The sequence below is a fragment of the Peromyscus leucopus genome, chromosome 7 (assembly GCF_004664715.2).
Source record: "Peromyscus leucopus breed LL Stock chromosome 7, UCI_PerLeu_2.1, whole genome shotgun sequence".
NCBI lineage: Eukaryota > Metazoa > Chordata > Mammalia > Rodentia > Cricetidae > Peromyscus > Peromyscus leucopus.
The window spans coordinates 92,690,386-92,705,537 of NC_051069.1; the positions used below are offsets into that span (position 1 = coordinate 92,690,386).

The 15,152-nt window shown below is 42.1% G+C and overlaps 1 protein-coding gene across 1 annotated transcript in view; it reads left to right on the plus strand.

The window, feature by feature from the left end:
- Positions 1 to 14,923, plus strand: part of Nphp3 (nephrocystin 3) — a 38,748-nt gene extending 23,825 nt beyond the window's left edge. Inside the window, 11 exon segments of the mRNA XM_028869907.2 lie at positions 95 to 259; positions 2,096 to 2,190; positions 2,933 to 3,055; positions 4,272 to 4,458; positions 4,621 to 4,862; positions 5,936 to 6,011; positions 7,431 to 7,558; positions 8,344 to 8,584; positions 9,845 to 9,970; positions 10,497 to 10,612; positions 11,553 to 14,923. Of these exon segments, the coding sequence (XP_028725740.2) occupies positions 95 to 259; positions 2,096 to 2,190; positions 2,933 to 3,055; positions 4,272 to 4,458; positions 4,621 to 4,862; positions 5,936 to 6,011; positions 7,431 to 7,558; positions 8,344 to 8,584; positions 9,845 to 9,970; positions 10,497 to 10,612; positions 11,553 to 11,841 (1,788 nt within the window). The 3' untranslated portion in view covers positions 11,842 to 14,923.
- The last annotated feature ends 229 nt before the right edge of the window (positions 14,924 to 15,152 follow it).

Consider the following 15,152-nt stretch of genomic DNA (forward strand, 5'->3'; position numbering starts at 1 on the left):
ATGAAAAGTTAATAAGCGTTAATGAGTTTCCGAAACTCTTGGCTGTGATTTCTGAGGCACCCTGTGGTCCCTGTGTGCTCTGTGCTCTGTCTAGGTTCTCTGCCTCATCAACGTCAGTCACAATGGTGTGAGTGAGTCGGAGCTGATGGAGCTGTATCCAGAGACGTCCTGGGCCTCCTTGACCTCCATTGTTCACAGTTTACACAAAATGTGTGTGCTGACTTACAGCTGTGGCTTGCTTAGGTTTCAACATCTGCAGGTAACTATTATTTCAAACATCTTTTTAATACAAAGGTTTTTTTTTTTTAACTTGTAAGTATCACTGTAGCATTCTGTGCTATATCATACTATGTTATGTTAAATGTTTCAGATGTTAACATCGAAAGCTAAAATTTAGCATTGCATTTTGTTTTCTGCAGTGACTTTAGATTGCATGTGAACTTGTCCAACACTAAGCATGTCTAGTGCCGTCAGGAGGCAGCTATTACTTCAAAGGTGATACCCAAGGTGCTTTAGTTCTAAAGATCTGCTGTAAAATATTGTCTCTGTAGTTAACAATAGTGTATTGTACACATACAATTTTATTAAAAGGATCCAGATTCAGTGGCACATGCCTGCCATTATCCTAGTGAGGTAGACACAGGAGGATCAGGAGTTCAAGACTAGCCTCTGTTATATAATCTAGCCTGGGCTGTATGAGATCGTGTCTCAAAATCCACAACATTTTTTAAGAGGAGCTAGTAATGGTGTCACAAGCCTATAATCCTGGGAGAGTGAGGCTGGAGCTTTGTAAATCTGAGGCCAGTCTAGGCTAGATGCAAGATGCAAGTCTAAAAAAAAAAAAAGAAAAAACAACAACAACAACAAAAACACATGAAGCAGAATCGAACCAAAAAGGGAGTTTCTTTCTAGGAATGCAAACCTGAGGCAAGTCTGCCTTTTACAGCCCTTCTCCCTGGCTCAGGAGCTGTCCAGCCTGGGCCAGCGCTAAGCGGGGCAGACTTTCCAGGTTCTCACAGGGCTGTGGAAAGACTGGAGACGGTCCCTGACAGCATCAGACTTGCTGTGTGGCTCATAGCTGTGAATTTTCAGAAACCATTGGCTGATAGAATCCCTAGCGTCCATGTGCCATGACTGAGTAGTGCAGGAATTCTTTCACCCCAGGGTGCTGCATCCTGTCTGCCATTGTAAAATGTCATTTCACAGCTTTGCTCCTTTGTCACTGTCTTAGTGAGGGTTTTTATTATTGTGAAGAGACAATTTGACTATGGCACCCCCCCCCACCCCCCACAATTCAGCCTTGGGTATATGTTTTAGACAAGGGCAGAAAGCAGCCACATTCTTCACCAAAATATCACAAGAATGATCTCTAGACCACATATTAATACTATTCTCCTCTGAGACCTCTTGAGCCAGCCCCCCAGAGATCAAATCACCCACAGTACCACTATATTCCATGCTCCTACCAGTATGGCCCATTAAACCCTACTTAAAACATTCAACTGCTTTCTAGTGACACACTTCCTCCAACAAGGCCACACCTACTCCAACAAGGCCACACCTACTCCAACAAGGCCACACCCCCAATAATACCACTCCCTACGAGTCTATGGGGGGCCATTTTCATTCAGACCACCATAGTCCCATATGACTTGGATATAATTTACTATTAGAGTTACCTTTTCAATCCACTTTAAAAAATTTTTTTAACTTTATTTTATATTTTTCACACCATATTTCTTTGTGTAGACCAGGCTGGCCTAGAACTCACTATGCAGTCAGGAGACCTCAGACTTATTGTATAGCCCAGGCTAGACTAAGCAAATGCTCTTCCTGCTTTTGCATTTGTATGATGGATGCAGTACCACATCTAATTTTCTGGGATTTAAAACACACATACACACACACACACACACACACACACACACTAATTTTTTTAATTAAATTATGCTTTGAATTCTTAATTTTTATACTGTAGGGCTATTTCTACAATATGACTATAAAAATGAAAGAATTATAAATTGCTTTTTTCAAATCCACCGTCAGATGTATAATGACTTAAAACAGATCGGCATTCTTTTCTTTCTCTCTCCAGGCCTGGGAAACAGTGAGACTGGAGTACATGGAAGACCCCACCCTCATTTCTTCGTATAGGCAAAAGCTAATCAACTATTTTACCTCACAGCTCAGGTATCAGAATGCGCTCCCTGTTCTTCTGAAACACCTGCCTTTGTATCTTGTTTCTGTCTCTTAGCTTATAAGTTCAAGTGCAAAATTCAGCTAGGTCAGGTGGCACAGACCTTAATATCAGTTACTAGGGAAACTGAGGCAGGAGGATTGCAAGTTTAAAGTCTGTCTGGACTACTGAGTGAGTTCAAGACTAGCCTAAAAATTCAGTGAGACCTTCCCTATCTCAAAATTAGAGAAAAAAAAATTAAAGGCTGGGAAGGCAGCTCAGGGTCTACCTAATATCAAAAATAAAAATACCATTTTATAGAAATCATGTTATGATAAAGATAAGACCTTGGATGACATTGATATAAGATCAATCTATTGTCTTTATTTTTATTCTGTTTAAATAATTAAAAATATGTGTCACATGTATGCATGCTCTCTCATACTCGCGCACATACACACACACGTACATGTACCTCTGTGTATGTATATTCATGTTCTTTGAAGGTTTTTTTTTTTTTTTTTTTTTTTTTTGCCTTCATTTAATGTTTTATCTTCTTCCTGGGGAAGAGTCTGGTCCAGAATATCAGGGATTTATCTTGAAGTGGGAACAGTAACAGTTTCTGGTATTGGCCTAGCTTTCTTGACTTTGGATTATACTATAGTCAGAAGTAGTGGTTAACCATGTTCTCTCCAGGGGTCTCCCGAAGCCTCTGTTGCTGAAGGTCTCACCTGTGGTCCCCTCTCTCTCCCGCAGTCAGGACAGAGTGACCTGGAGAAGTGCGGACGAGCTCCCGTGGCTTTTCCAGCAGCAGGGAAGCAAACAGAAGCTGCACGACTGCCTCCTCAATCTCTTCGTGTCTCAAAACCTCTACAAAAGGTCCGCAGCTCCTCTAGATCCTCTCCGCAGAGGGACGGATGCAAACAATGCACTGCTCTGCTTCGCAACTCTGACAAAATGGAATTGTTTTTAAGTTTTGAGTCAAAGTCTTTTCAGTAGCACCTGAAATACAGTGGGATTGGGGTCGGGGATTCCACGACAGTGTATCAATTGTCACGGGATCTTGTTTGTCTAGGGAAAGTATGTTTTGCTTTACAACAATCAGCTGCAATGATCCCAGGGCAATTTTATGTTTATTCTTGCATTTAAGGAGATTTTAAGCCATGCAGAGAAAGCAGCCCTAAAGTGAGCTTCTCGGGGCCCCCAGGTCCTTCACAAGTATAACTTCAAACCCGATTCTGGGCTGCCAGTGAAATCTGAGCTGTGTTGATGTAAATATTGCTCTGGCTCTTCAGCATATTCTGGGTTGCCTCTTTGATATGTCTGGATCTGCTGGTGGTGTAACTGCCCTTTTATTAGCACTACTTCTGATCTACTAAGCTTCAGGAAGGATGTTTGGTTTGTTTTCTGCCTCACTTAGAAATTTAGAAATAGATGTATAATTTGATTTGCTTCTGAGCAGATGCTCACAAATTTTATTATTGGACCTGTTGAGCTCCGTGCCATCTATTTGTGATATTTCCTGTGAAGTCAGATTTGCTGTGGCTTAGCATCTCTCTCATCCTCTTCAGTATTACCTGCAGATGAACACAGTTACTGCCCCCTCACACACACACACACACACACACACACGCATGTGCGCACACACGCATGCATGCAGAGGCAGTCACAAAGTAGATATGCTACGGGAGCCGACCTGTTTCGCTAGATTCTGCTATTCTAACTGCCACCATTTGAAATGATTTGGAGCTGAGCTGGGTTAACCTTAGCATGAAGTGTCTTGTCTACCAGGGACCCCAGTGAATCTGCCCAGAGACTAACAAGATCTTAGTGACAGCTGGCCACATTGCAAAGACCTTCCGTGCTGTGCACTCACACAGCAGGATGCTGACATCCCTTTCTGTACAGACAGTGGTGAGGGGCGGGGGTCTAGGAGCAGTAGGACAGGTGACCCTGCAAGACTGGCCTCACTGTCACTCTGCTGATGGCCTCTGTGTATATTTCAGTAGCTCCGTAGGAAGGAATTCAGGCATTTTCATTTGCAGTGGATTTCAAAGTGTGGTTTCCACCAAGTTAACACTGTCTGTTGGAACAGAGGACACTTCGCCGAGTTGCTGAGTTACTGGCAGTTTCTTGGCAAAGACAAAGGTGCCATGGCCACCGAGTACTTCGAGTCGCTGAAGCAGTATGGGAACTGTGAAGGCGAGGAGAACATGCTCTGCCTAGCCGACCTGTATGAAACCCTCGGCCGCTTTCTGAAGGACCTCGGTCTTCTCAGTCAGGTAACTCCAATGGATTCAAAGGCAGGGTGGCTCTCCATGTTTACGTGTTTACATGTCTCTCCTTCCCAGGAGGGGAGCTGTTTTCTCTGTGGGGCTGAGATCTGTGGTGTTCAGTCAGCAGTTTAATTGCCACGTTGGTCAGCCTCTCACCTTTGTTCCCAGGCCGTGGTGCCTTTACAGAGGTCCCTAGAAATTCGGGAGACAGCCTTAGATCCAGACCACCCGAGAGTTGCCCAGTCCCTGCACCAACTGGCCAGTGTGTACGTGCAGTGGAAGAAGTTTGGGGATGCAGAGCAGCTGTATAAACAGGCCTTGGAGATCTCGGAAAACGCGTATGGTGCGGACCATCCACATGCTGCTCGTGAACTGGAGGCACTGGCAACTTTGTACCATAAACAGAATAAGTAAGTCCTTGAGGATTCACACTGTGACTTCAGGAAGGGAGTGAGTGTTTCTAATGTATGTAAGTGGTAGTCTTGCTTTGGGGCTCTTTCTTTTTCTTATCCTATGCATGGTGTTTGGTGGTATTTCCTGGTCTTCAGCGGGGACCCAGAGGAAATTAGAATTCCTAGGTCTTTGGTTTTCATCAAAGATGCATGAAGGGTGGAGGATGCGCTTGGACATAATGTCGTTTGAGGTCTGAGCTCTGGCTCTTCCACCGGCCATCATTACAATGCTGAGCACATCACTACTCCATTGCCTCGTGGCCAAGTCCAGTTTGGCAAGAAGGTTTTGTTGGCTCCCAGCCACAGTTTTTATTTGCATATTATCTGTGGTCACCTCTGTGCTTCTCTGGAAGGTTTTCTTAGTTTTGACAGAGGCCACATGTTCACAACTACACACTCTTAATGGGAAACATTGGCTGTAGTGTAATAGAAAGGCTTTCAAAGGAAGGGTTCATCTCAGCAGTAGAGAATACTTGCTGAACTTCTATATGGCCCTCAGTGTGATCCCTGATGCCTTTTGAGTAAGGCGACACACTTTTTAAAGACTTTTCTACCTGCTGGGCATCCACTGAGTGGCCTCTCTTCCTCTCTCAGAAATGCTTTCTCTTCCTCCACCATTAGAGAGACTTCCTCGAAAATTTTCTTTTTAACTTCTATAAGTATTGTTTTATACTGACTTTGCCTGGATTTTTGCATTTATAGCTTACCAAACTTAGCCCGTCCAGGTAAAAGGTGCTTACTGCAAACTAAACTTTGGATTTTCATTGAGTTAGACTGCTTGAGGTTCAGACTGCATTAAGTCAGTTTAAAACAATGAAACGTGAGCTTCATAGAGGACTGTGTGGGCCTCCTTAGAGATTTTGACTGCCTGAGCCGCCCTAGACACCTGCTGTATTTAACAGTTGGAACCACTCTGCCCGGTGTCAAGAGTGTTTGCATCTCCCCAAATCGTGACTCATGGAATATGCTCTTTCTCCTGACTCACCATTTTCCCTCTCCCCTCCCCTGCCCTTCTCTCATTTTGTTTAAAGATATGAACAAGCTGAACATTTTAGGAAAAAATCCGTTGTAATCCGTCAGCAAGCCACAAGGAGGAAAGGCAGCCTGGTAATGAAACTCCCTGTTGTCCTTTGAACTTGAGGGGAAGACAAATATCATGAGTGCATACACCTTGCATTGGAGAGTGTCAGATTTTAAGTGACTTCTAGAAAAGCACTGACTGGCATTTTGCTTTTATTTTTAGTCATGGTTTGAGAGTGGTATTGTTGAACAGCCCAACCCAGAGGGCTTTTAAGTTCCAACACTCAGCGGAAGGTAGACTCAGGGAGGTGCTACTTCAGGTTACTTTGATTCTTTTCTGTAAAGAGTTAGGGAAGGGGGCTGGAGAGATGGCTCAGAGGTTAAGAGCACTGCTTGCTCTTCCAAAGTTCAATTCCCAGCAACCACATGGTGGCTCACAACCATCTGTAATGAGATCTGGCGCCCTCTTCTGGCCTGCAGGTATACATGCAGGCAGGACACTGTATACATAATAAATAAATACATCTTTAAAAAAAAAAAAAAAAAAAACTCATTATTTGCCGGGCGGTGATGGTGCAGGCCTTTAATCCCAGCACTCAGAAGGCAGAAGCAGGCGGATCTTTGTGAGTTCCAGGCCAGCCTGGTCTACAGAGCAAGATCCAGGAAAGGCGCAAAGCTACACAGAGAAACCCTGTTTTGAAAAAACAAAACAAAACAAAACAAAAAAAAAAAGAGTTAGGGAAGGAAATGCAGTTTAGTTAATATCTGTGAAATTCAGATGGGAACGAATTGTTTCCCTTCAGCAAACAAAGGTTTTAAATGTTTCTTCTAAGTTTCTGATAAAAACCCAAATTAGCATGATTAGCTTAAAAGTCTCCGTCCATGGGACAGAGGAGATGGTCAGTGAGTGATGTGCTTGCTGCATAAACATGAGGGCCTGAGCTTAGTCCCCGGCCCCCACACTGGTCAAAAACAAGACTGGCATGCTGGCACACTTGTAACCCCAGCACTGGGGAGGCAGACCCAGGAGGATCACTGGCACTTTCCTAGCCTAGCTGGTGATCCCCAGGTGCCAGTGAATGACACCATTTCTAAAAATAAGGTGGGCAGGAACTGAGGATCAACACCTGTCATTGACACCTGGCTTTCACCTGCACGTGTGTGCACACATGCACGATTATAAAAAACTGAAAAGGACCTCCTGCTTACATGTGCAGCCATGGAGTTGGTAAAGATCAGTAAACTGTTTCTAGTCTTTTTTGAAGGGCTTTGACATACACCGTACTAAAATACCTCATAATCATTCACAGACATAGTGTTTAATGAATCTGTAAGCATGATTCCATGTAGAAATAAATACACGTGCTCCTCATAAATATTATATTCAATGTGCTTCTTAAAATAACTGACATCTCTACTAAAGAGAAAGGCTTTTGATAGGATACCAGTCGATGCTTTCCAGAATCGAGGTTGGCACTCAGCGGTTGCGTTTTTTTGTTCCTGCAGTATGGGTTTGCCCTGCTACGCAGACGGGCCCTGCAGTTAGAAGAACTCACCTTAGGCAAGGACAAGCCTGAGAATGCCCGCACCCTCAATGAACTCGGTGTCCTCTACTACCTTCAAAACAACCTGGAGTGAGTACCATGGCGTTCATACCAAGATTAAGTATCCACCATGTCTCTGTGGTACGACGTTGTTTTACATGTCTATCGAGTCCAAAGTTAGGGGGGGAAAGACTGAAAAAAGAACTCTGCCCGTTTCCTGTTTCCTTTTCCTTCCCACGTAGCTTCCGAACCTAAGGGTTACTTGCAGCTTTCCTAGTGTGGATTTTGTGTTTATGAAAAGTGAGTGTGTGTGGGCATCGTACATGAGACCTCAGAGACAACTTCAGACCAAGGAGGGGCTGGTAGGAACGGTGGCCAGCTGCTGCTCCACGCTCTAGTTTGCTTGGACAGGAAAGACTTCACACGCCTCCACCTCCACTGTCTGAAAAGCAAGTGTGTTTGGTTTCCTTAGATGTCAGAAACAGCTCGTAAATTTGAAACCATAAAAATGCAACCCATTTTTTTTCATCCACTTCACTTAAGTTCCATTCACTCAGTTTTTTTGGTAGTAACTCCTAAGAAACAAGGAACAGATGCCAACATCTTTCATTTGGCACAGATCTGAGCACTGTAAAGGTCGTAGGAGGCTCTTTCCAAAAATATCTACGGAGTTTTCTTTTAGGAGAAATGGAGTAGGGAACTGAGGCCTCGCAGGAAGAAGCAAAGGGTGGAGGAAGGTGGGGGTGGGTTTGGGCTGAATCCGTCACTTCGGTCTGTCTAGGAATAAAAATGTTTTATTCTCCACATCACCAGGGCTTAGGACTCTGGTCTCTAGAGAACACATTGTTTAAGGCATTTTGGGGTTTTGTTCCTAGAACAGCAGAGCAGTTTCTGAAGCGTTCCTTGGAAATGAGGGAGCGGGTGCTGGGGCCAGATCACCCAGACTGTGCCCAGTCCCTAAATAACTTGGCAGCTCTTTGCAATGAAAAGAAGCAGTATGATAAAGCAGAAGAGCTCTACGAGCGAGCCCTGGACATCCGGAGACGAGCCTTGGCGCCTGACCACCCTTCCCTGGCCTACACAGTGAAGCATCTCGCAATCCTGTATAAGAAAACAGTAAGTCCACCCCACCAGGCCTGCGCGCTTTATAGCCTACCAGAGAAGTCATGGCTGCTGCCAGCTAGTTAGGTTGTCATCTGAGGGGAGGTTATTTCAGGTGAGCTTTTTAAACAACATCATTTAATTTCTAACAAATGAGAACATGAAGATATATATATTGTTTCAGATTTAATTCAATTAAGATACTGATTTGGTTTTCTGAAAATATATTGCAGTTGCAAATCCAACAACATTGTGAATGAGTTCCTTTCAAATATAAGCTGTTTTATCAACAATTATGAATGAGATCTTTTTTATGTTACATATTTTCAAATCCCCTTACTATGCTTGATATTAACCAAAACACACCAAATCACTCAATGGTAGGGCTGCAGACAGTGTTTTATTTTTTTACAAAATTGTCGTTTTATTTCACATTTTATCTACAATTAAGTATCAGCTCTTTGCCGTGGGAGTCAAGTTTGGATTTTTGTGGCAAAGCAGGCCACAGTCTGCTTTGAACAGCCCAGCAACGTGGCTGTCCTGGGGAGTTGTGTGGCTCCCTTGCTGGTGGTCCCGGCCCAGAAGGAAGCTCGTGGAGTAGGAAGGGGATGCGCTGTTCTTTCAGGCCAGCTCCTGGGTTAAATCACCAGGAAGCTCCAGAGGGGACTTGGCAGTTGGTGGGAAGTGGTTTTATTTTGATGCCTCCATGAGTTAAGTACAGCTGCAGATCTACACCAGGGGGCTTTTCTTTCACCGGTAACACTGGAGAGTAAATAAAGCACTTTCCAAATTATCAGACAATGGTTGTGTTCCCAACAGCTTCATTTAGATAGTCTATTGGATTTTCCGTTGCTTGAAAATAGACATGACCGCTGGGCAGTGGTGGCGCATGCCTTTAATCCCAGCACTTGGGAGGCAGAGCCAGGCGGATCTCTGTGAGTTCGAGGCCAGCCTGGGCTACAGAGTGAGTTCCAGGAAAGGCGCAAAGCTACACAGAGAAACCCTGTCTCAAAAAGCCAAAAAAAAAGAAAAGAAAGAAAGGAAAGGGGAGGAAGGAAGGAAGGAAGGAAGGAAGGAAGGAAGGAAGGAAGGAAGGAAGGAAGGAAGGAAGGAAGGAAGGAAGGAAGGAAGGAAGGAAGAGAAGAAAATAGACATGACCAGCTGTAGAAAATGCTTCTGCAACTTTATTAAATACGTTTTATTTCTGGGGAAAACTCTGACCAGACAGTCTCTATGGCCTTCACATTTTTATTAGATTCCACTTTTGCTCTTTAGGGAAGAGTTGACAAAGCTGTACCTTTGTATGAATTGGCTGTTGAAATTCGGCAGAAATCCTTTGGCCCAAAGCACCCCAGTGTAGCTACTGCCTTGGTGAACTTGGCAGTCCTTCATAGCCAAATGGTAAGCATCTACATTCAACTGTTTACACATGAATGATCTGAAGGTAAAAAAAAATATGGATAAATCTGGATTAATGGTGCAGTAAAGAAAATATAAGGCTATTTATCAGTTAATGCTTCCTTTTGAAGTACCTCAAACACTGCTGACATTAGATTTTTAAGAGTTAGAGCACCAGCTGACTGCTGAGTTCAAGTTTGCTTTTCTTCTGGAGACCCCTGTCACCCCCAGGACAGTCTGGGGCATCTGCCTAAGTACCCACCAGGCCATGAGCAGGACTGGGCTTATATTATGGATTTGGGTCAGATTGGTGTGAGGACAAGTCTAAAAGTTACAGGAGTTTTTACTTCCTCTTGTACTGTTTCTCCAGTTAATATTGTTCATAAAATAATGTTTACTTGTATTTCTTAGGAGGATATTAAGATTTTTTAAAGAGCTGACCAAAGTAGGTCAGCTCAGTATAGAATACCTTAATAGTAATTTCATAAACAGTGTATTTAAGTGAGCACTATTACTTTTTTTTAATAAGAAAAAGCACAGTGAAGCCCTGCCACTTTATGAAAGAGCATTAAAGATTTATGAAGATAGCTTGGGGCGGATGCATCCTCGAGTTGGAGAAACATTAAAAAATTTAGCTGTGCTCAGGTAAGAACTTTTCCTGTCTTCTCATCTACCCCAGTTCTATAATAAGTTTTGACCCTTCACAGAACAGCATGAAATATTTATTACTGAAAATAGTCTTTCTTGGAGGAGGAGTAGTTGCTTTGGTCTCATGTAGCTTTAGATACTCAAGTGCTACTCAGAAGCAGGGTGAGGACAGCTTAGTTTTTGGAGGTGTGTATTGTGGCCAAAGTGAAGATGGCTTAAACTGCTAACTGCCTCTGGGGTGATAGGGCCACTTATTGACCTCAGAGCTGATGAGTTAAGTGTGTGATAAGTTTCGCTCACTCCTGTGTGTTCATCTTGGAATACAGATGATAACACTTGTTAGCATTTTTTACTGAACCATTACAACATGGTCTCAGTGGTGCACATGCAAGAGACATACTATTCCAGAGTGTAGATAGATGAGTTTGGGAACCCTGGGTAACTGGTCTACCTGAAGAGAAAGAAAGTGCAATGGGAATAGGAAGTTATTTGCAACTTGTTTTTCTGTATCTTGGATTGCTATGGAATAGTCCTTCTGTACACTGTGATTGGTTTAATAAACAAGCTGACTGGCCAATAGCTGCACAGGATAAATCAGACGGGAAAGCCAAACTGAGAACAATGGGATGAGGAAGGGCAGAGTCAGAGGAGTTACAAGGAGACACAGGAAGAAGTAAGATGGACATGCTATATTGAGAAAAGGTACCAACCCATGTGACAGAGCACAGATAAGAAATATGGGTTAATTTAAATGTAAGAGTTAGCTAGTAACAAGCCTGAGCTATCAGCCCAGCATTTACCATTAATAAAAGCCTCTATGTGGTAATTTGTAAGGAGCTGCCAGGATGAGAAAACTCAGCCTTCATTGGATAGATATTTAAAAGGGAAAGCTGCTTCTTGATAATAACAGTGTATCTCATGTCTTTTCCTCTTAAAGCTATGAAGAAGGGAATTTTGAAAAGGCTGCTGAACTGTACAAAAGGGCAATGGAAATAAAAGAGCAGAGACATCGCTTTTGGGTGGAAAAGCTCCTTCAAGGCAGTCATCAAGTGGAGACACGTTTATCTTTAAAACAACTCATTCTCCTAATATTTTCCTTCCCCAAGGACAAAGGTAACAGTGCCAATTTTTTACAAGAATACCTCAGGATAAAACAAACATCTGGAACATCTGAATTCAAAACCATGTTTTTAAAGAAAATCATTTTCCTACTTAGTGTTATTTAACTGGTATTTGCATGAAGTTGTATTGGATTACACTTAGTTGTTATGTCCAGTTTAAATTGATTAAATAACCCATTTCCTATGGGATGAGATCCAGGGTGTAGACGTCAGCGCTCTAATAACATGAGGAGTGGGTTGGTCTCTGCAACAAGAGCTGGCGGGAGCCCATGGTTTAAGAATTCCATGATTCTTTTGCTCCCTTGAGAGCAGCCTTAGACCTGCCATTCACTGGTCTTGTTTTCAACAGGGGTTTGACCCAGTTCTCTACCTCAAAGAAATGTTTACGAATGGTCTGAACATTCTTCAGTGAAATAAACCAGATAGGAATTCTTGTTTTCCTTTTCCTGGGTTTGTGTGTGAGGACATGCACACACATGGGCATGCACATGTGGAGGTCAGGGGTCAGCCTTGGGTATCATTCCTCAGTTGCTGTCCACCTTGATTTTTCTTTTGAGACAGGGTCTCAGTGACCTGGTGCTCATTTAGCTAGACTGACTGGTCTTCCAGCATCCAGGTACCCTATCCACCTGACTCCACCTCCTGAAATAGGATTACAAGCCTCCAATCCTATGCCCAGCTTTCTAAAGGGGGTTCTGGAGATTGAACTTGGGTCCTTATGCTTACATGGCAAATGCTTTACCAACTGAGCTATCTCCCCGCCTCTTACTGTGTATGTGAGAGCTCAGGCTGACCATGAACTCATCATCACTCCTCCTTGGCCTCCTGGGTGCTGGGATCACAGGTGTGTGCCACACCTGGCTTTGCTTTCAAGTCTTCCTTTTCCCTAAGCTGACTTAGTCAGCCCACCTTTTGTGCTGTCTCCAGGGAAGTTTATCACTGTGCTGTGCTGCAGTGTCGGATGGCAGCCACGGGTGCAAGGCTCTGTACCATTCTGATCTTATTGTGGTACAGGCCTGGCCCCTAGCTACTCACAAGCTGAGGCAGGAGGTTCTCAAGGTCAGGGCGAGCCCAGGCAACTTAGTGAGACCTTGTCACAAAACTAAAAAGTAGGGCTGGGGACACAGTGGTAGTATGCATCATACCCTGGGTTTAGTCCTCAGCACACACAAAAAAGCCATGACAATCCCATTTCTCTCCTAAATGGTCTAAATTAATCTTGCTTTACCTCAATTAGTTGTCATTTTTATACTGAGAATTAAGTATTTTTATAGATTTTATAATATTGCCACATTAGTTTTTATTTGTATATTTGTAGTAAAATTTTCATCAATTTTAAATCTCATAAGATCTCAATATGTATTATTATAAAGATGTTATAGAAATTGTATTCCATTGTCTTAAAATAAAAGTACAATGGCCAAGTTCTCTTTTTTGTACTCTGTACTGGGGGCTACACTTTGTATAATTATTTTAAAATAAACATTGACCGTATTTTAGCAGACTTGAATATTGGCCAGGTTTACTCAGTAGTTTGATGAAGTTGAAGAACTCTGGTGACTGCAGGCTGTGCCCAGTGTCATCGCATCTTCCCCAGGGGATGCAGTAGCCAGTGCCATCGCCTACAGAACTTACAGTCAGTCTGCGAGGCCTCACCTGAGCCACTCAAGCAGCCTGAGAGCTAGGTGGCCAGGGAACTCCTGAGCTTGTGAGCTTGAGAAGCACTGCTACAATCTAGACACTGTGATTGACAGTGACTTAAATTAGACAGGAATGCACAGAAGAAGGATTCCTCTTCCACCCTTTGGGGGAGGGTCAAGGTTCAGGAGGAAAAAAGCTAAAATATGAGTGTAACCTATCTCTTGGGGTTTGCCCTGTGAAAGGTACAAATAACTGAATTCATGAATACATTAAATATTGATTTTACAACTCATTTATCAGAGCTCAAAATCTGATTATTTCATGATTTAATACACTGAAAGTATAGTATTAAGTTTAACACCTTAAAACAACTCTGTGATCAATACTCTAAAAGAATCTTCAAAAAAGCATCATATTTTTCTTCTAAAATTTAGATTTGAGAACTTTACAAAACTATTTTTAAAACTTAAGGGTTAAATGACTGAGGTGGTCACTCTAAATTATATATTTCAAATTAAGTATATAGTAAAATTATTTTATCTATTATTTTTATCTCATTATTTACTGTACTAACAATGTTTGCCTTCACGAGAATGCCTAAAAGCAACTGTAACAAACATTTGTGTGTAGATCTGTAATTCAAACAGTCAAATTATGTTCATGTTAACATAGATGTGATTCTCAGATTATGTTCATGTTAACATAGTTATAAGATTTTCAAGTTACATTCATGTTAACATAGATGTGATTCTTAGTTAATTATGTTCACATTAACATACCCTTCACAGCAAAATGGTAATTTTCAGACAAGTCCCTCATAAACAATTGCTAAGAGCCAAATTTTGCTATAACTTGTCCTCAGTACTTTACAGAAAGGAAAATTGGAAAAACAAAAATGTGATTTGATGCAGTCAAAGCTTCTCTGACATATTCTTAAAGTCATTGCCTTTTCCTATTGGCCCACATTTTTGGGTGTCAGGAGAATTTTCATGAGAAGAAAAATACAAAAACCTGAGAAGCACAGATTGCCTTTCTGCTAACAAAAGAAACAAAATGATGAATGGTTTTACTGCCGTCTAGACTCTGGATTCTAGAGTCACTGTTAGAACGGTATTGGGGCTGCTGGCCTTTCTCACTAGGAGTCACAGCATCTACACATCCAGCCAAACCTCTACGTGGTAATTCATGATGCAGTGTCTTAATTCTCAGCCACTGCTGCTGCCCCTTAGTCTCTGTGGCCACAGACTATGGGGAGAGCAATATGGGATTAAAAGGTGCCTGCCACCAGATTGCATTTAGTTATTTTTGAGATGATAATCCAGTAGTTTCCAATGAAAGATATTGGGTAAGAGTGAGATACATGAGAATCCAGGACAGCCTAAGATACCAGAAAGAGAGATCTTTAGAAGTCAGTTAATCCTATATATTATACCTTAACCAAACCTGAAAGTTCAACAATTTCAAGTAAGCTTTAGAAAATTCATGGACCAGTATTTCTAAAGAATTATTCTAAAAAAAAAAAAAAAATTCATTTAAAAAATTTAAAGCATGTCTAGTGATTTGAAAAGTTATTCTCCAATCTAATACGCTAAGTTCTGTAAAAAAAAAATAGTTATAAAAATTTACTAAGGAAACATAAATGTAAGTTTCAAAGTTAGGCACACATCCTTCTTGATTTCTATAAACATGAAAAAAGTCACATATAATCCTAGAATCTCAAAGCTAGTACATTAAACTTACACCTGGAGTTGGTCTTTACAACTTTATTTTACAAG